The sequence below is a fragment of the Herpailurus yagouaroundi genome, unplaced genomic scaffold, assembly GCF_014898765.1.
Source record: "Herpailurus yagouaroundi ecotype Mexico unplaced genomic scaffold, PumYag 186, whole genome shotgun sequence".
In the NCBI taxonomy this organism is placed as follows: Eukaryota; Metazoa; Chordata; class Mammalia; order Carnivora; family Felidae; genus Herpailurus; species Herpailurus yagouaroundi.
Genome location: NW_024412417.1, coordinates 42,187,154 through 42,208,409, shown reverse-complemented (window position 1 = coordinate 42,208,409; position 21,256 = coordinate 42,187,154). Strand labels below are relative to the sequence as shown.

The 21,256-nt window shown below is 42.2% G+C and overlaps 1 protein-coding gene across 4 annotated transcripts in view; it reads right to left on the bottom strand.

Moving 5' to 3' along the window:
* KHDRBS3 (KH RNA binding domain containing, signal transduction associated 3) overlaps positions 1–21,256 on the bottom strand; it is a 189,789-nt gene that overhangs the window by 78,758 nt on the left and 89,775 nt on the right. For all 4 annotated transcript variants that reach the window (XR_005796647.1, XM_040494484.1, XM_040494482.1 and 1 more), the window contains exons 4-5: positions 19,610–19,756; positions 7,556–7,695 (exon numbers count right to left, since the gene is read on the bottom strand). Coding sequence is in view for 3 of the 4 variants with exons in the window: in XM_040494484.1 (XP_040350418.1) it covers positions 7,556–7,695; positions 19,610–19,756 (287 nt within the window). In the remaining variant the exon portion in view is untranslated. The remainder of the gene's footprint in view (positions 1–7,555; positions 7,696–19,609; positions 19,757–21,256) is intronic.

The following is a 21,256-nucleotide window of genomic DNA, read 5'->3' as shown; positions in this document are numbered from 1 at the left end:
GAGTAATCAGAAAAGAACTTATGGCACGGTTCGGGCTTGAACGGGACATGAAAAAAATCAAGCAGGGTTTGGATTAGCGTGTGCTCGGTGTTCTAGCTCCATTTTACAGCCGAGGAAGCGAGGGCGTAGCCCGGGAGAAACGCCCTGGCTTGAAAGAGCCACGAAGCCACACTCTAACTCCAAGCCAACTGTCCCCATCTTTTCTGCTTTCCAGTCTTGGTCCCTCTGCCTGGAATGACTTCCTCTGACACTCTCCTGTCTTATTCCTTTACCTCCACCCTAAGTTGTTCACACCCACATTCCCCATTTAAAATTCCTTGCACCCTCATTTCTATTTCCATCGCACTTGCTTTCACACCCCCTACCCCTATTGACGCCACTCTGTCTTAATTACCTATTTCTCTGACTTACACTTGTTAACTTTCTGGACGTCAAAATGATGACTTCGCCACCCCTGTGACGTCAACCCGTCACAGAAACTGCTCCAAGAAAACCTGTGACGTTGAACGACCTGACAGCAGGAAGGGACTGACTGATTTTCAAAGAGGAAGGCAGATGTTCAAACCTCTGGAACCCCGGGCGTGTGGGAGTATGTTCCACGGCTCAGGAACATACTCGCCAGATGCCGTCCGCCCGAAATGGCCTCTGCTTCTCAGGATATCTTGTCCAACGTTATGGTCAGAAAAACTCTGCTGGCAAACTGGGGGGTCAGGACCCTTCCTCCAGCGGGCCCCGCAGCCTACAGGAAGGCCCAGAACGTTTATCAGGCCTTAGGCTGCACCTGACACGTACGCGGTCGGCCACGCCGCAACCAGGAGAACCGCGCGTGGTTGCTCTTCTCTGCCCGTCCCTGTCTGGCTGCAGAGTTACAAGCTCTTGTGGGGAAGTTCTCACACTACTTGCAACGTTGTTTGCCTTGCTCGCTGTCTTCCCAAAGCCTATTAAAAGGATCTGAAAAGAAACCACCCATTTTCTCCTCTTGTTTCCCCTGAATCAGCTCCATTATGGCCACGCACTAATACACCATCAGGGACCCCTGGAAGAAAAAGCCAGTGAGTGGATGCTGACCACGGAGGGAGCAGCTCAGCAGGAGAAAGGTGGTGGAGCTTATGGCCACGAAAGCAGAGAGACTCATTTCCCAGCAAAGTCCCCTAGGATCCTCTGCCCGGGAAGTGGGGTACATGTGTCACGTACCAATGCCCGGGTTTTTATTACACCAGAAGGAAGGAAGGGAAGGTGACTTCTGTTCTGACAGTTTGGTGGTAGAATGTCCTGAGAAGGCAAGGGCCTTCTACTGAAATTTAATCCCAAGAAAGTTTTGTTTTGTTTTTTTAAATTGAAAGTGTCTATAATTTGGACCAGTAGGAAAATAAATATGCTGTCAATTTCCTATACTCACCCTTTCCTTAATCAAAAAAAAAAAAAAAAAAAAAAAAGACTTCTTGGGGCACCTGGGTGGCTTAGTCGGTTGAGCGTCCAACTTCAACTCAAGTCATGATCTTGCGGTCCGTAAGTTTGAGCCCCGCATGGGGCTCGTTTGCTGTCTGCCTGTCAGCACAGAGCCCATTTCGAATCCTGTCCCCCTCTCTCTGCTCCTCCCCCACTTGCACTCTCTCAAAAATAAATGTTTAAAAAGAGAACTTTTTAATTAGTAGATTAAATTAATAGTAGATTAGTAGATTAATTAACCATATCATACACTGGGGAAATGTTTAAGACCCTTATATTAACTATTCAGTTTTCCTAATAACGATTCTCATAACTCTACATACTATGAGGGAAAATACATCATTTTCAATCACTGAAACAGTCTTTAGCATCCGTGACATCATTCATGATCGGTTTTAAAGAAGAGTGAAATCATGTGAAAATCAACGTGGACAAGGAAACACAAGTGCCCGTGTCCCACCCGATCCCGCGTGTGGAGGTTTTGTAGCGACCGATGCACCTGTGGCTACTTACTGTTCAACACAGCAACTGCTAAAATACGGGCCTTACGAAGACAAGACATCCGTGGAGAACAATCTAACACTGAAACTACAAATAATGCCCCAAAGCTGAGAGCTCAGACAGTGTCTGACAGATGCTGAAGGCTGCGTGGGGGTCCCTGGAAACGTTCAAGTCCCATGGCCAACCTGGGAGCTTGCCGCAGCTCCCAGCACCTCGGCATATAGTCTGCAAAGCGCAATCGTAAGATTTAACATGGGACTTCAGTCCACGAAAGGGAAGAGAGAAAGGGGCAGGTAAACCATTTACAGAAACCAGAGCTGAAAATTTTCCCAATTTGACGAAAGCTTACAAAAGGCCCCGAGGGACTGCGTTGGCTTTGCGCGTGCGCACGCGCAGTCAAAGCCACCACGTTCAGCGCCCAGTACGGAGGCACGTGTATTCACTACTCAGAAAGGCAGCTTCATCTGCTTGTTCCGCTCTTCTTCCTGCTGTTTGTGGCATCGAAGGCGGGGAGATAAGTCTGCCTGCTCCTTGGGAGCAAGGGCCAGATGGCCAGACTAAAGGTCAGTGCGAAAGCAGCACAGAGTAAGCCAGCTGTCGTGAAGAAGGGATAAAAGGGAGCATCCCCGAGGTCAGGGCGGCTCAGCTCAGACCGCTGGCGGCGGCCAGGGTGGAGAAGACCGGCCCAAAAGCATGCTGCCCAGAGCGGCCTCAACTCTCCAGCCTCCTTCTGTGCTGGGGTCCGTGCAAAGAGCTAGGGAGGAGGCATCTCACGGCAGGGTTTCTGGAGGCCCTGGGCAGGATGGACTGGAAATAAAGAAGCTTCCTTACCTCCTAAGTTAAAAAAGGTGTAAGTTTAGTTCTCTCATTTGAAACTGAAAGGAAAGGTTTTATTAAAACACATATCACTTCCCACTGCAGGATTTAATTTTAGATCATTTACATCTTTCAGCAGAAATGCATCCTAAAGTGGTAACAGTGGGGAACATTCATGAAGACTCTCGTAATAACTTGTTCCACTCTGAAATACCAAAATGGTGATAACCACATGACCACCCCTGCAAAGCTAATCCCCTAGTACATTCAGTCAGGTGGCAGCGAATTATATTAACACAAAATACTCTGAATGATCAACACTTGACCAGAATGAGCCTAAAGGACCTGCTATTGTACTGTATTCACCTAACAGCTTTTTACTGAGTGACTACTTTAGGCCAGGTCCTAGGACACAAGAGCCCTTGCAGGTTTACATTATAATGAGGAGTAACCAATGAAAAAGGGAACAAACAAGAAAGGTGGAATTCAGTTTAGTAAATGCTACTAAGGAACCCAGACAGGATGCTGCAGACCAGCTCTGGGACTGGGGGATGGTGACTTTGAACAAGGTGATCAGCAAGGCTTCTCGGATACCATGCCTGTGTCTGCCTACCGACCGGGTGCCCCAGGGACGAGGTGAGAGCCGGGGTAGTGAATGTAAAGGGCATGAGAGGGAAATAAGCTTGGCCAGTTTGCCAGACAGGAAGGAGGGCAGCCTGGCCACAGTACAGGAAAACCACAAGGTCAGAAAGGGCGGGGAGAGTGCCAGATGATGATGCGCCTGTCATCGAGCCCGGCAGGAGGTTCGGGTGTTCCTGTAACAGCACAGAGAGCCACCGAGGAAACTGAAGCAGGGAGAAGACAAAAACCAACTTGGATTTTAACCAGTCATTAAGACTGTAAATGAAAACCGGACGAGCAGTGTGGCCAGATTAGGGAGGATGGACGAGGTGATTAAGGAAAACCAGACTTATTTTAGAGGGAGAATCCAAATGGCATTATGGAGGGACTGGCTGTGGCAGAGATCTACTGGGGACTGTGCACTGCGGACACTTCTCACAAGTTTCAGGACTAGGAAGCACTGGCTCTAATGAGCATGTTTGTCTTTTATTACTTTTTTAGATATTCAGACCCAGTGAATTCCACAGCCTTGTCTTCCTCAGCTTTGGTTACAAGGAAGCTCAAAGCACAATTCGAAGATCATCTCTGCGACTGTCCGGAATAACACGTACTCTTGTGTACTAACTTTACCCCTGGAATTTTCGTAATTTTTTATCCTGGTTTCCACATCCATTTATTTTTATTCTGGGAGATGCACAAGTTATGATGTGTGATTTAATGAGGAAAAGTAGTAGAATATATATATATATATATATATAGATGTACTTTCATCACATCTTGTATTAAAAGTACCATCACGGGGGCGCCTGGTGACTCCGTTGGTGCAGTGTCCATCTTCAGCCCGGGTCATGATCTCACCCATCCTGAGTTCGAGCCCCATGTGGGGCTGTGCACTGACAGCTCAGAGTCTGGAGCCTGTTTTGGATTCTGGGTCTCCCTCTGTCTCTCTGTCCCTTCCCCACTCACACTCTGGCTCTTTCTCCAAAATCAATAAACATTAAAAAAATAATAAAATAAAATAAAATAAAATAAAATAAAATAAAATAAAATAAAATAAAAGTAACTCTATTAAAAAAAATGCCGCCATGTGTCACAGTAAGAATACAATGTAAGTGACAGAATCAAAGTTGTGCGGAAGAGATGCAGTGGGAGAATGGATGGAAGAAGAAACAGATTGTAGATGAAAATGCAAAGGAAGGATTAAAGAGAGGGGAGGGGCATGGACTTGGAACCCGGCTGCCAGCGCCCCAGGCCGGCTGGCTTTGGGCAAGTAGTCACTTCCCTGTTTGTAAAATGGTGAGTTAATATAACAGCACCCACCTCACAGGGTTGTTATGAGGCTTGACCTAGTTATTGCCTGTAAAGTGCTGAGAACAGTCCTCAGTAGTAGATGCAAGGCGTTTGTTAAAATGAGTTTCGGTTTGAGACACGAAGATAAGTAGGCTATAAACAAGTGAGGGGCTGAGAGAAGACACAGAACTCTGGGCAGAGAACAGTGAACAATGTGGGCAAAGGCAGGAAAGGGCGTGAGCTCCAACTTCATGCAACAAGCCGTTTCCAGCCCAGGGTTGAACACACAGGAAACAGGGCAGAGCAATCAATACAGACATGTGGAGCGAGGTCTTCAGAAAAAATACAGAAGGGTTTCGAGTACCTCTTCTAGGAACAGGGGTTTTACACTGAAAAAAGCAGGGTATTTGAAAGATGTGGTACCGAGGAAGCCCATAAACAAATGCAGGAGAGAAAGCTCTGCCCAGAGCCACGCACTGACCAGCCATTACCCCGCCACAAACTACCGCAGGGTTGCATCAGAGAACATTACCTGTCAAGACAATGGAGAGCCTCAGGCAACCGGCCTATATGCTGTCATCAAGAGGGACAGTTTTTCATCTGGGCGGCCTGTGGTGTTTCTCCAGACACCATACGCCACAAAACAGAGAGCTTCTGCCCTCCTCATCTGTTCCTAACATTTTCAACTTAATTCAACACCTGACAACTAAATTAGAAATTATCTTCTGTAAAAACGGTAGATGTGGTTTAAGGAACACAGCATCCCTAAGAAGTGTCATGAACAGTGGCACTGGGTGTGCGCTCTTCTCTATGCTCTCTATTCTGGACACCCGTTCTGCAACTGTCGCCTTCTTTAGAAAAAGGGCCTTTCTTTGCAGATGTGATTATCGGGCAATCTTGAGATGGGAAGAGTACCCTGGATCATCCAGATAGGCCCTAAATACCATCACAGGGAAGAGGGAAGCACACGGGGATCAAAGACAGATGTGACAGAAATCAACACGCAGGTGGAGGGAGACACCAGAGGCACACGGCCACGAGTCAAGAAAGATCAGCAGGCACGAGACACTGGAAGGGACAAGGAAAGGATTCTCTTCTAGAGGGGGGACACTAACACCTTGACTGTGGTCCAACAATACTGATTTTGGACATGTGGCCCCCACAACTGTGATCAATCTCTACTGTTTAAAGCCACCATGTCTGGAGTAATTCATCACAGCTACCACAGGAAGCTAATACAGCAAGGACGGACAGTTGCCCCTTGAACATGGGTTCCAACTGTGTGGATCCACTGACGTGTGGATTTTTTCAAGAAATAATACATTTACACTACTACTGTTGTCTCTTCCTCATGAATTTCTTCACAACGTTTGCTTTTATCTAGCTTATTTTATTGTAAGAATACAGTATTTAATACATATACAAAATACGTGTTAATCAACTGTGCTGTCGTTACGGCTTCGCAGCCAACAGTGAGCTATTAGGAGTTAAGTTTTCAGGGAGTCAAAAGTTATACATGGAGTTTTGACTATGCGAGGGATCAGTGCCCTTATCCCCCACATTGGTCAAGGGTCAACTGTAATTTCTTATGATTTGAAGTAAATGTAATGACAGAAGAAATGAAAACGAAAGGGATTTACCACTGACTGAACACTCACATAAATTATCTCATTAAACCATCAACAGCAATCCCATTATTATTAGCCTTTTCTTATAGAGAAAACCCACTTGGCACCGTGAACAGATCTGTTTATTTCACACTGCAATAACGTCTATTTGTAATTGTGCTCGTTGACCAGGGCCTGATCAACAACACTCAAATAAAAAGACTGATTTTTTATTGTCTCAAATTAACTTGGAGACATAAAAGAATGCTACTTTAAATTATTTCATGCATAATTCTATCTGAAAAAAATATATAATATATATACATAGTCACCAGTGAAAAATCTGTGTCACTTCTTCTTTTGGGTAAAAAATTAAAAATAATTCTCAAATAAATCTGAGACAGCCATTTCTCAATACATGGTTATGTTTAAATTGTTTCATGAATTCACTAGGCATTTTCATATTAAAAAGTCATCAATCCAGAGACAAAAAAAAAAAAAATTCTGTGTGTGTGGACCAACTCGGGAGTTTTCAGATACCACAGGGCATTCCCAGTGAATAAAATGACAAGCTCATGGACACCCCACTTCGTGCCTGACATCGTGCTCCACACTGGAGATGTGGCAATGAACCAGCCTAATCTTGTATTCCATGGGGAAAGCCCTTGCTTCCATTATCTCAATTTGCATTATCAGTGCTATTACTTTAAAATAAGATTCATTTTGGGGCGCCTGGGTGGCGCAGTCGGTTAAGCGTCCGACTTCAGCCAGGTCACGATCTCGCGGTCCGTGAGTTCGAGCCCCGCGTCGGGCTCTGGGCTGATGGCTCAGAGCCTGGAGCCTGTTTCCGATTCTGTGTCTCCCTCTCTCCCTGCCCCTCCCCCGTTCATGCTCTGTCTCTCTCTGTCCCAAAAATAAATAAACGTTGAAAATTTAAAAAAATAAATAAATAAAATAAAATAAAATAAGATTCATTTTAAACAATCAAAAACTTAATGTTAGAGTGATAAATAAACTTGTCTATAGTCATCAGCTGGTAAGTAGTAGAGGTTATGTTTAAACCCAGGAATATCTCAGTTCAAACAAAGGGAATCCCCTCAATATGACATCATAATGTCTGAATATATCCTTAAAGGCTCTGTACTGATACACTGATAGAGCTGTTTGACTATTAATTAAAAAAAAAAAAAAAAAAAAAAAAAAGGTTAAAACGGTTGCCATGGTACCCAATTCTAACAACGACAAAAGTAAAGTCAATTAATTGCACCGACCTGGTTACTGCTGGGGCTGGTACACCTCTTGTACGCAAGGTGGGTTTTCCTCGAACAACTGGGACGTCCGCGTTTTCTGAACCACCATTCAAATACGTCAACTCTTGGAGCTGTGCTTGCCTGATTTCATCATTATAGTCCTACACAGAAGACAGAAGACAACATGATTCACCTCATGTGAAAAATACAAACATACCTAGGACCAGAAAAATAACAATATTTAATAGAAAAAAAAAAGGCAAGGAAAATAGCTGACTTCGTAAGATTTGAGTTTGTGGAAATGAAAACGCATCAATCGATTGTAAAAAAGGAAAGAAAAAACCAGAAAACAAAAAACCCCAGCAATTTCCCCAAGCTAAAATTTTCTACAGTCAGCCATTACTCCTTGTGTGGGGCATACTTTCCAAGTGAGATATTTATAATAAAATTAAGATACCATATACAGACAGACACGTGGCACTGTTATTTACAACTCAATTCAACTCATAGTTACTGAGCATCTGTGAAGTGCAAACTAACAAAACCAGAGAAGCAAGCCACAGGGTCTCTGCAGCCAATGAGCTTACAATCTAACAAAGGAGGAAGGCATATATACAACATGATAGCTTTACTAAAATTAAGAGCCACATGTACACATTCTTTTTGTACAATTCCATTTGGATATTCTACTAGAAAAAGGCACCATTTTCAAAACTGAATACATTTTATACTTGGAGGCTTGCTCTTCTTTGTCTTACATTATTCTCTAAATATTCATCTGAGGAACTCTGGGAGCGATCCCTGATTCCTCCTTTCCTTAATACCTCCAACGCCATTCAACAATCATCAGGAAAGACATGTAATAAATAAACAAAAGTCATCTGCTTCACAATAGAAAGGAAGTTCGGTCTAAATGGTCAAAAAGGAAAGGCATCTAACTTAAGCTGTGGTAGTAAGAGTAGGTTCTCTATAAGATGTGTCATATAAGTATGAGTGGGAACTAATTACCAGAGGAGGGGCTATAAAATACTCTAGATGGGAGGAAAAAATCGTATTTTCAGACCCTAAGAAATGGTGTGTAGGGAACTGGAAGAAGTGCTACATGGCTGAAATAAAGAAACAACTTGGGTGGGGGTGGGTAGTGTACAGGGAGGCTGGTCTCAACATGGAGTAGAAAGCAGAAACCAAATTCAACAAAACCTCAAGTCATTTTAAGTATAACTTTAAAGGTTTAGAACTAAGGGTACTAAAAAGCATTTAACAGTTTTAAGGAGGAGAGCTGCATACCTAGATTTGTGTTTTAGAAATAATTATGATCATGTATGCCAACAAATTAGGTAACGAAGATGACACCGTGACATGGATGGATCCTAAAAAGTCACAAATTACCAAAACTGACTCAAGAAGAAATAGAAAATTGGAACAGATAAGCAAAGAGACTAAATTAGTACCGGATAAATAAATGTGTTGCAAATTTGAAGGCCCACAAGACTTCAAGGGTGAATTCCACAAACAATTAACGCTAATACTTTACAAACTTCCAAAAAAATTAAAGAGGAGGGAGCACTCCCTCACTCTTCCTACAAAGCCAGTATTGTCCGGGTATCAACACAGACAAAGACGTTACAAAAAAAGAAACCTATAGATGAATATTCTGATGAATATAAATGCGGAGGCTCTCAAAAAATTACAAAGCCAAATCCAGCAGTATAAACAAGATAAAAGGGAGGACTATACATAAGAACCAAGTAAAACATACTAGAATTGCTATTTTGGTTTAATACCTAAAAATCAGCTAATGTGATATCATAAGAAGAGAATGAAACAAACAAACAAAAAAAAAAACGATCATTTTAATACAGAGAAAAAACATTTGAGAGAAGAATCCAATACATTTCAATGATAAAAACACTCAACAAACTATAAAAAAACCCACAGTTAACATTATACTTAATAATAAAAAACTAAAAGAATCATCCAAAAATGAAGACCAAGACAAAGATGTCTACTGTCACCACATCTATCCAACATTGTACTCGAGATTCTAGACAGGACAACTATGTAAGAAAAAAAAAGTAATAGTGCTCAGATTGAAAGGGAAGAACTAAAACCACCTTTGTTCATATATGGTATGGCATAATCCTATGCAAAGAAAATCACAAAGAATCCACAAAAGCATTATTAGAGTCGATAATTGTGTTTCACAAGGCTGCAGGATATAAGATCAATATACAAAATCGATTTTATTTCTTTCCACTAACAATGAACAACACAAAAGTAAAATTAAGAAAATTCCATTTAGAGTAGCATCATAAAGAATAACATACTCGGGAATAAATTAACAAAATAAGAGCAACATTTATATACTGAAAACTACAAAATATTGTTGGGAGAAAATTTTTAAAATCTAAGTAAATGGAAAGATATCCAGTATTCATGGCTAGATGGACAATATTCCTACTCTGCTTTCCCACCTCCCATATTGATCTACAGAATCAAGGAAAACCCTCTCAAAAATCCCAGCTGGTTTCTTTGCTAAAACTTATATACGAAAATCCAAGGGACCTAGTATATCCAAAACAATTATAAGAAAGAATAACAAAGTTGGAAGACTGATTATGTTCCCACATCAAAACTTCCTACAAAGCTACAGAAATAAAGACTGTGTAGGGGCGCCTGGGTGGCTCAGTCGGTTAAGCGTCTGACTTCGGCTCAGGTCATGATCTCATGGTTTGTGAGTTCGAGCCCCGCATCAGGCTCTGTGCGGACGGCTCAGAGCCCGAAGCCTGCTTTGGATTCTGTGTTTCCCTCTCTCTCTACCCCTCCCCTCTTGTTCATGCTCTGTCTCTCAATAATAAATAAAACATTTTAAAAAAAGACTGTGTAGTACTTACTGGCTCAAAGGGTAGACATAAAGATCAATAAAATAGAATTGAGAGCCCAGACATAAATTACTGTAGATTGATGTTCAAATAGTTTCTTTAAACAAAGGGTATTGTAGTGACTGAGAGAACACTGAAGAAAATGGAAGCCTTACACCTTGTTGGTGGCAGTGAAAATGGTCCAGCCACTCGGGAAAACCAGTCATCAGTGCCTCAAAACTGTTAAACACAGTTACCAAGTGACCCAACAACTCCACTCCTAGGTAATACCCAAGAAAGTGAGACTATACGTCCACCCAAAAATGTGTATGTGAATGTTCACATCAGCATTATTTATAATAGCCAAGAAACAGAAATAACCCCAAAGTCCTTGACTAATAAACGGACATATAACACACAAATAAAACACAGTACATCCATACAATGGAATATCATCCAGCAATGACAAATCAACTGAATGAACCTTAAAAACAGTATGCTAAATGAAAGAAGGCAGGACAAAAGACCATACATTTTGTGCTATTGTACACAAAATGTCCAAAACTGGCAAACCCACAGAGGTGGATTAATGGTGGCACGTGACAGAATGAGGAATGGCAGGAGACAGGAATGGGGAGTGCTTGTTCATGGGGACGCGCTTGCTCTGGGGGATGATGAAAATCTAAAACAGATAGTGGTGATGGCTGTGTAACTATGGATGCGCTATAATCCGGTCAACTGTATACCTTAAATGGGTGAATTGTATGGGATGTGAATTATATCTCCATAAAGGCTGTGTAAAAAAGCAAAAAGTAAATTAGTGGTTGCCCAGAGAGGGAGGAGGATGGGGCGTCACTGCTGCTCATTACAAGGTTTGCTTGGGGGGGTAATAAAAATGGTCTTAGGTTAAAGTGACAGTTGCAGAACTCTGTGAATATACTAAAAGCTCCTGAATTGTTTATAGGAGTGAGTTTTATGCTATGTGATTTATACCTCCATAAAGATATTAAATGGAAAAAAAAAACAAAACAAAACACCACACACTAGAGGCAGAAATTCCAGATGGAAGCTCATAATTCCAGTACGTGGTATAGACAACCTGGAGTAGGGAAGCGGCAGAAAGAATGAGGAGAAGTAGATCTGGTGTTATTTATAATGGTTAATTTTATTAGAAATGGTAACATCCTAGATGAGGGGGGATATAAGCAAAGTCAAGACCGCCTATGGGCATCTGGAAAATAAGGATAAGTAACAGTGGAACATGCTGTAATCAGTTTTGCACAGGCTGAATCTGCAATGGCCCACGACACACTAAAACTGAGATGTCCCATAGCAATCAGACATAAAAACGAGAAATTTAAAAGTTAAAGATACGGATATAGATGTGAACAAGAGAGGGTTACTCAGGCCCTACACAGCACCGAGAAGGGCCTGTCGTCAAGGCGGGCTCTTGGCAGGCCCCTGGCAGGTGACCTCAACGCCCACAGAGGGGACTGCTTGCGAAGAAGGCTTCTGTATGCCTAAGGCTTGATGCCATGCTGTACCAGTCTGGCCAGATATGCCTGCCCTGGCAGTGTGGTTAGTGGGGAACCTTCGTCATGGCTCAGGAAGTGGGGTGGTGAGCAGCCAAGGTCAGGTGCATAGGTACGGTACGTGCACGTGACTGATCTCCGGTAAAAGCCCTGCACGCTGTGGCTCAGGAGAGCCTCACTGGAGAGCAACACTTCACAGGTGTTGTCACACATCACTGCTGGGAATGTTAAACGTGTCCTTGTGTCCCTTTGCACTGCACAGGGACACCTGGAAACCGGGGCCATACTCTTCTTGGTCTTTGCCCCGTGCTCCTCTTCTTCGTTGCTGATTTTGATCTGTATCTTTTGGTTGAAATAAACCATACTCACAGTATATAACACATTGTCTGAGTCCTCTGAGTCCTTCTAGAGAATTACTGAGTTTGAAGGTGGTAGTGGGGACCTCTAGCACAAGAATTCCTCTGTATACAAATGTCAGCCATAGGCAGGATTGCTTGGGGCACATTCCTGGAGCGAGAGAAGGGCTCTGGGCATCAACATAAACTAATAGAAGAAAACCTGCACAGGGGAGACCGAAAAGGGGTGGCAGGAATTTGAGAAGGAAACGGAGGTGATCGGGGAGCATGAAAGCCCCAGGATTCAGTGCTGCATTCACATTCTGTCAAGCAGCCGTACTGATGCCATGGGATTCGCTAACAATAAAGGCAACACAGACTTCAGAAACAGTACTTCTGGTGAAGGGTAGAGCCGGAATCCATCTCGGGGGAATGAAGAGTGGGAGTAAGCAAGTCACAGCTACAGTGCAGGCAGGCGGGTTTTCCAGCTGTGTGGCTCCACAAAGAGGAAGAGAAAGGACTGAGTCTGAACGAGGAAGGGAGGATCTTATGACAGAAGAAACCAGCATTTCTGAGCGTGAATAAAAGATTCAGGTGCAATAGTTTCCTGAATTATTTAGAATTAAAAACATGAAACCTACTTAGTACGTTTGTAAAAAATATGCTATCTTCTCCTTACTTTTCAAAAGCAGAAATGACTTGAAACTTGAGGTAGAAGGCATTGTGCAATAAGAAAAGTAGCATGAACAACAATCAAAAAAGGGAGTCAAAAGGAAGCTGAAGCAATAATAAGCAAACACTTGCAGAGGAGGAGGAAGGGAAGAAAAACGACAAATTCAACTTGCCGAGCTGCGGGAATGACTAAGATCAGGAGTCTAGATTTTACTGTACCTATGGATTCTTTCTCTAACTTATTTAGGGTACTAGGATCTCAAAAGAGTCATTCGAATCTATCATTATTGCAACCTCTCTATAACAAGCCTATTAATATGTTCCTTACCATTTTACTAAAAACGTGTGAAGATTAATAAATTATTTGTAAAGCACATCCTAAATAAAATGTGCTACATAAATGCTAAATATCTGCCCTGTTGAAAAGTGCTAGGAGGTGTGACACAAAATTGTCTGTGGCTCAAAAACAGATTCATGGGAAAGAACATAAAATCCAAAAATACCATTAAAAATTTAAAAAGGAAACAAAATTACTCTAAGCGAAGTTAGGTGATTACAATGGTGCCACAAAAATTAGAATGAAAGCCCATTTTAAACATGATCTTTGTAGGAGCGCCTGGGTGGCTCAGTCAGCGTCTCCAATAAGCGTCTGACTTTGGCTCAGGTCATGATCTCGCAATTCGTGGGTTGGAGCCCCACGTCAGGCTCTGTGCTGACAACTCAGATCCCGGAGCCTGCTTCGAGTTCTGTGTCTCCCTCTCTCTCTGCACCTCCTCCGCTCACACTCTGTCTCTCTAACATTAAAAAAAAAAAAACAAAACATAATCTTTGTAAAACTACATTTTCAAGAAGACAAACAGTATAGTTGGAAAAAAATGATGGAGTCTGAGTCAACACACCTGCGTTAAGTCTGAATTTCACCAACTGGACTCACCAGCTTCATGATTTTAGACAACTTTTAAAAACTTTAGGGTACTGCTTCTTTCAGACAGAACTACTGATAAAGTCACTGTAGTTATAATTTTCTTGGTCTTTAAAATAATGATTTAAAAAAATGATTAAAAAATTTTTTTTAATTGTTATTTATTTTTGAGAGAGAAACAGAGTGTGAGCAGGGGAGGGGCAGAGAGAGAGGGAGACACAGAATCCGAAGCAGGCTCCAGGCTCCGAGCTATCAGCACAGAGCCCGACGCGGGGCTCGAACTCACGAACCGCAAGATGATGACCTGAGCCGAAGTCGGATGCTCAACCGACTCAGCCACCCGGGCGCCCCCCAAAAATGATGATTTTAAATCAGGAGGGAAACCAAGTCACATGTGACAGCTTACAGACTAAGTAACTCTACATTTTAAACTAGTCATTAGTAAATTATCATTTTAACTCCCTATCAAGAAAGTGACACTACTGTAGCATTAATTCAAACATGGGCATCAATTGTGAAGAGTGGAAAAGTGATTAGAATTCTAATTACATAGGTGTAAATGGGATTTTTCTGTCCAGTAAGTTTAGAACATATTTAAACGTGTAAGCCTAGAGAATGAGAACAAAGGTTTTAAATGTAATTATTAAAAATAATTTACTGCAATTTAGTGGATTCTCGGTCAGGAATGTTCTCTTCAGATATTATTTGCCCCAAATATGCCAATGATTATGCCAAAGAGTAATCCTAGGGTCAGTGTTTGTATTATACTCTACAAGAAATAGCATAAATGTTCATTATTTGAGGACTGATTAAATAAATTTTAGAACATGCATATGATGAAATATTATGCAGACGTTAAAAAGAATGGAGGGAAATGTTGCACATGCTCATATGGTCAGAGGTCCAAAATAATATAAGATTAAAAAAATAAATAAGAGAGGAGGGACTTTTAGTACAGCCAAAGAGCTTGGCAAAGCCATTCCATAAAAAGCAACAACAAAAGCTGACCACACATGTATAAGCAACCATTTCAGAACAGTGGGAACTGACTGAAGTTATATAATAAATTAAAAATACAAGAAATGTATTCGTGTCAGGCACGAAGAGTGGGAGTCTGTGGCATTTTGTGTGGGGATGCTACCCGCCCACCCCCCCCCCAGCCCAGACGACGTGTCGGTACCACTGTGGGGAAAGACATGAAGACCAACAGTTTGCTGCAGGGGAAGCTCCCTTAATTTGGAAGAAGGTATGAAAAACTCCCATGCCCAGGAGCACTGTCAGTATCAGTAGCCATTTTGGTAGCAAATAAATAGAAGCCCAGTGAATCAGCAAGCCTAATACTCAGGTTCTGGGTGGGGCAAGTGACAGCCTGGCAGACTAGCCAGAAACGGAGCAGCCTTGGAGAGCCTGGATACGCTCCCCGCACTTCTCTGCTGAATGGAAGGTTAAGCACATGTACAGCAGAGAATGGAGAGAGCTTAACACTCTCCACACATCCTTCCCTGACAGTGAGTCTGTACACCTGGCAAAGGAAGTAGAGGGATTAACACCTCGGTCACAAGTGAAGTACAGACCAGGGAAGATACGATGATGGACCAACCTGTGGATGCACCCCCACAATTTTATCAGCAGGGGGCAGAAGACTTACTAACACAGGTGTGTGAGCACAGCCTCTAAGTAATCACTGGCTGATGTCCGAGAGATGTGGCCATACAGGACACGCCCAGCAGGCCAGGCTTAAAAATAAAAGTGAGAAGTAAAAAAATTAACAAAGCTGTAAACCATGAAGTAGACAGACTCTGCAGATTTAGTCCAACTAAATTACTAAAGAAACAAACAAACAACAACTTGTGACAACAGAGCTTGAAGAATAAAATGAGTTGGAATGTAAATGTGCTATAATATGCTACCTGAAATGTGGAATTTTCAACAAAAAAGCTGGGAGACATGCAAAGAAACATGAAAACATGACAGGAAGGAAGGAAGGAAGGAAGGAAGGAAGGAAGGAAGGAAGGAAGGAAGGAAGGAAGGAAGAAACTATCTTGGAGAGGGCCCAGATGTTGGACAAAAAAAAAAGATTTAGAAAAAAAAGAAAAAGAAAAGAAAGTACAACAACAACGATAATGAAAAACTAACCAAAGGAGTGCAACAATAGAGTTGAGATGACAAAAGAATGGGTCAGCCAACTTGAAGATAAGCCAATTAAACTGATCCAGTTGGGAACACAGAGAAGAAAGGATGAAGGGAAAGGAGACTCAGAGAAATGCGGGGCACCATCAAGTGGACCAACATACAACCAATGGGAGCCCAGGGCCTGAGGGGAGCAGAGGAGAAAGAAAAAAGAGAAAAAAATTCTCAAGAAACAATGGCTGAAAATGTCCCACATTTGAAGAAAAACATGTACCTATGGCTTCACAAAGCTTAACAAGCAAGGAAGATAAGCACACACAACCATTGTCAAATTAATGGAAATGAAAAGACAAAGCCTTGGCAGCAGCAAGAGAAAAACAACAGATCACGTACATTAGCAACAAAATCATGAATGAATGCCCTTCTCACCAAAAATGATGAAGGCCAGAAAGCAGCAGACTGGCCTTCTACGACTGGAAAGAAAAAACTGTCAACCAGGAATTATACACACTATCTTTCAGAGGGTGGGCGAAATAAGGACATTCTGAGAAAAGCAAAACCAGTTTTTTGGTTAGCAGGTCTCAGTTACAAGAAAGGCTAAAGGCAGTCCTTTGGGCTGAAAAGAGGTAGCACCATATGGTAACTCTACCCACAGAAAGAAAAAGGAAGCCGCAATGGTAAATGTGTGGGTTAATACAAAGATTATAAGGATACGGCACTACAAGCCAATATCCGCCATGATTATAGATGTCAAGATCCTTAACAAGCGATTGTAAATCAATTCTAGCAACGTGTAATTTCAGTGGGATCTCACCTAGTAATGCAAGGTTGGCATAACATCTGGATATCAACGAATGCAATACACTAGTATTAACAACAACAACAACAACAAACACTCATTCAGGATAAAGCCTCTCAACACCTAGGGACAGAAGAGAACGTCTTCAACAAGATACAGGGCAGCAATGAACTCTACAGCTAACATCAGACTTAATGGTGAAAACTCAAAGCACCAAGAAAGAGGTCTGTCTTCACGACTCCTACTCAACAAAGCACTCAAAGTTCTAGTCAGCGTAACAAGGGAAAAATAAAATAAAAAACTGAATTTTAATTTCCTTAAAATCCGAAAAGAAGAGGTAAAATTTATTACAGATAACAGGACCCTGCATATAGAAAATCCTAATGATTCCATAAAAATGAAACAACACACTGGAACTAATGGTTCGGCAAAGTTACAAGACCCAAGATCAGTGTATATAAGTCAACTGCATTTCTATAACCTAGGATCACGGAAAATGAAATTTTAAAAACTGCATTCACAACAGCATCAAAAAGTGTACAATACTTAGGAGTAAATTTAATAAAAGTATATATATGACTAGTACCTTGAAAACTATGAAACACTGCTGAAAGAAATGAAAAAAAAATATCTGTTAAGTAGAGACACTTCATATTTGTGGACTGGAAAACTAAATATTGTTAAGATGGAAATAATCCCCAAATTGAGCTACAGATTCAATCCTCTATCAAAACCCCGGGAGGCTTCTGTGTGGAAATTGATAAGCTGATTCTGAAATAGATGTTGAAATGCACAGGAGCCAAAATAACCAAAACAATTTTGAAGTAGAACTTTTTCTTTGTAAAAGAATCAACAACCTGGATTTCAAATCAAAGTACTAGAAGGCTAAAGTAATTAAGGGCATGACACCGGCATTAGGACAGGCATATACTTCAATGGAACAGAACTGAGAATCCAGAAACAAATCCACACATTTATGTTCAATCGATTTTCAACAATGGTGTTGCTGTTCAACGGGAAAAGAATTGTCTTTTCATCGTATGGTGCTGGGACAACTGGCCCTCTATATAAAAAACGATAAACCTACATCCTACCTTCCCACCACACAAAACTTAAAATCGATCGCAGACTTGGGGCACCCATGTGGTTCAGCGGGTTAAGCATCTGACTCTAGGTTTTCACTCAGTTCATGATCTCATGGTTTACGGGCTCGAGCCCCACATCATGCTCTGCACTGACAGCATGGAGCCTGCTTGGGATTCTCTCTCTCTCTCTCTCTCTCTCTCTCCCCACACACACTTCTCCCCCTCTCTGCCCCTCCCCCACTTGCATGTGCATTCACTCCTTTTCTCTAAAAAAGAAATAAACTTAACGATAATAGACTTAAATGACACATACTATATACTAATACTATACTATGCTAATACTAATACTGTAAAAGCTAATACTATAAAAGATTAGGAAGAAAACAGCAGAAAATCTTTGTAACTGGGGGTTAGGCAAAGAGTTCTCCTGGCAGCCTAGATTCAAGGACAGAGAAACCATGTCTTGGTGGAGGAGTGCAAAGGGGACAGGGTGGGAGGCCCTGTGGCAGCCCACGTGGCTAGGTCAACACCCCCTAAGACTGATCACTAAGACATTAAATTTACCTCTCCTTAGTCTTGTCAGAGTGCCAATGTTTATATGGGTATCTGATTCTTATCAAACTCCCCCATTAGACAGACTCCACAGGGGAAGAGAAAAGAATGTCTTTTATTAGTTTCCATGTTATCTACCACATAGAAAGCACTCAAAATCTTTGTTTTTAAACTAAATGAATAAATGTATCATCATATTGGCTTGAGGGAACAAAGGGAAGCTTAAACATTTTCAGCTCCCAAGTAAAATGACTTAATACAATCCCATGTCTTGGCTTTTCCAAGGCAATCGTGATTGACAATATCCTTTCCTTGTAAATTCAACAGTTTTCTTCACAGATAATATAGTCATGATACATATGCTACAATATGTAAAGTCAATCTACTAGACCAACCTGGGACTGCTGAAGACAGTCTTACCCCAGGCAGCTGTTTGGCAGATGTGACAGCTTCTCTAAATAAATTGTCTAAAGAGGCAAAATGTTCAATGTTTTAGTTTTTTAATCTAGAACATGCAAGTTATACAGAAGACCTAAATTAACTTTCATAATGGAAGTAGGGATACACTCTCTTTAAATAATCCCATTCTTAGCAACGTCAAAGTGTCTGGAAAGGGTTAAAAAGAGACAAGCAATTGTTCCATCAACAAAGCACAAAACACCTGGCAGAAGCCAGCCAACTACCTCCACGGTGTCCTTCTTCTCTGGGCTTCTGACACTTTGGTCTGTCGTTACGTGTACCTCGCGGTACTGAAATCCTCGGCTTACGTTTCTCTCTTCTACGCTACGTGTTCCTGGAGGGTAGGGACTGCTTTTATTCATGCCTCTGGCCCGAACCCACACACAGTGCTTGGTGCCATGGAAGGCACTAGCGCATCCGTGTGGGAGAACAGTGGATCTGGAGGTGATTTTAACACCACGAGGAAGCTTAGGACGTGGGAGCCCCCACACGTGAACTGGCAAGGGTGCTCTTCACCCTTCTTGGCCGTGCAGCCTTCCCGGAGCGACCTAATCTCTTGAAAAACCCCTCGCCTCGATATAAAGAAAGAAAACTGCCAACCAATTCACAGGGACCCTTTCGACAAGTGAAGTGCTGTGCAAATAACAATCACTAGAAGAGTTACCAGGGGTGAAAAGAAAGAAAGGACTTCAACGGACAGATTAACTGTCAGGGTGAACCGTACTAACAGGAATGAGGAACTTTTTGATTTCTTCCAGTGCGTGTCCCATCCGGGCATATGCTTCTGCTGGTGGAGCGAACACTTCGATGAGAACGTGGAGGTCGTCGTTGAGGTGAAAGTATTTTGCTTCCCCACTCTTCCTCAACTCTTCTTCCTGAAGAAAGGAAAACCATGCTTAAAAGCGTGTCTGTATAAGAAAAGGAAAAGAAACACTATGCAGAGCTTATCTGGCATGAGGCTGTCACAGAAGAGTCACTGAACAGCAAGCGGCACTACCCAAGGATGGAGGTTTAAGATACAAACCTGACCCTGCCATTCCCGCAGGGAATGCTACGAAAACACCCGGGCTTCCTGCTGCTGCTGGAGAAGTCTCAGCTCCTGCCTCTGCCGGGAAGGACACCTGTGTCCCCCCAGCTCGATGCCCTCCAGGCGCCCTCAGACCCCTGGCCGGACTGGCTGATCTCCTCCGCTCCCTCTACGCTGGTTACGCCCAGTGCCCATAGTGCGGCCACAAAGCACTTCCGCCATCAAAGTGTCTGACATAACCTATTCTTTACTTGACTCTTTTCTAATTTCCCTCACGGAAGGTGGTCACAGTGGAGCACACACCGTGACCGTCTTCTCTGGTGCTCGTCCCTGGTCTAGAAAAGTACTCAGGACATGGTAGACACTCAGCGAGTATTTTCAGTGACGAGGTAAACACGATCTCATTTCTATGTTCGCTTGTGACCGTCTTCTCTGGTGCTCACCCCCTGGTCTAGAAAAGTGTCTGGCACACGGTAGACATTCAGCGAGTCTTTTCAATGAAGAGGTAAACATTATTTCATTTCTATGTTCATTTGTTCATTCACATATTCATTCAAAAAAGCACTTCTACATGCCAGGCACTATATCTGAAGATAAAAACGAATAAAATAAATGAAAGATCTTATTACATGATTTTATGATATGCGTTAAAAAAAAAAAAAAAAACTTTGTTTTTATTTGTTTACATAACGAAACTCAGGGGGGGAATTAGGAGGAAAAAAAAACCCAGATCAGAATGGGACAAGTGATTTTCGCCCATGATCTCCTAACTAGCATTCATTAGAGTGGCAAAGGACAGAATCCGGGACTTTTAAAAGTCTTTGTTTCCAACATTCATATGAGACAGATTGAGATGAGTACGTACCTACATCTAGAGTGACTTCCCAAATGGGGGAAACCTTGCTAGCACCTCCAAAACACCAGCCCCACGTGAAAGGGAACCCTAGAACTCCTGGCAACAACACCTTTTAATTCCACCACGAGCTAAGAGGTCAAAGAGGCACAAACACCCTTGACCTCACCACTTAAGGCTTCAACTTCTGTTACTTAACTAATTTGCTCTCTTATAAAGAAAAGAGAGATCTACAGATGTAATATGAAAAGGGCACGGGGTTTTGAGTCAGATACACCGCAATCCTAGCCGTGCCAGCCACAGCCCAACGGTAGGCCATCTGTTCTAATCAGAACATTGGCCATCGCTTCATCTCATACTCTGCCTTTCACAGCTGAAGGTTTAAACATCGAATTGTATGTTCAAAAGTTCACTTTTGGAAGCATAAACTAGAGAATTAAACATGTCTTACCCATTCTACGATGGGCTCCAATTAATGATGATAATGACAGGCCG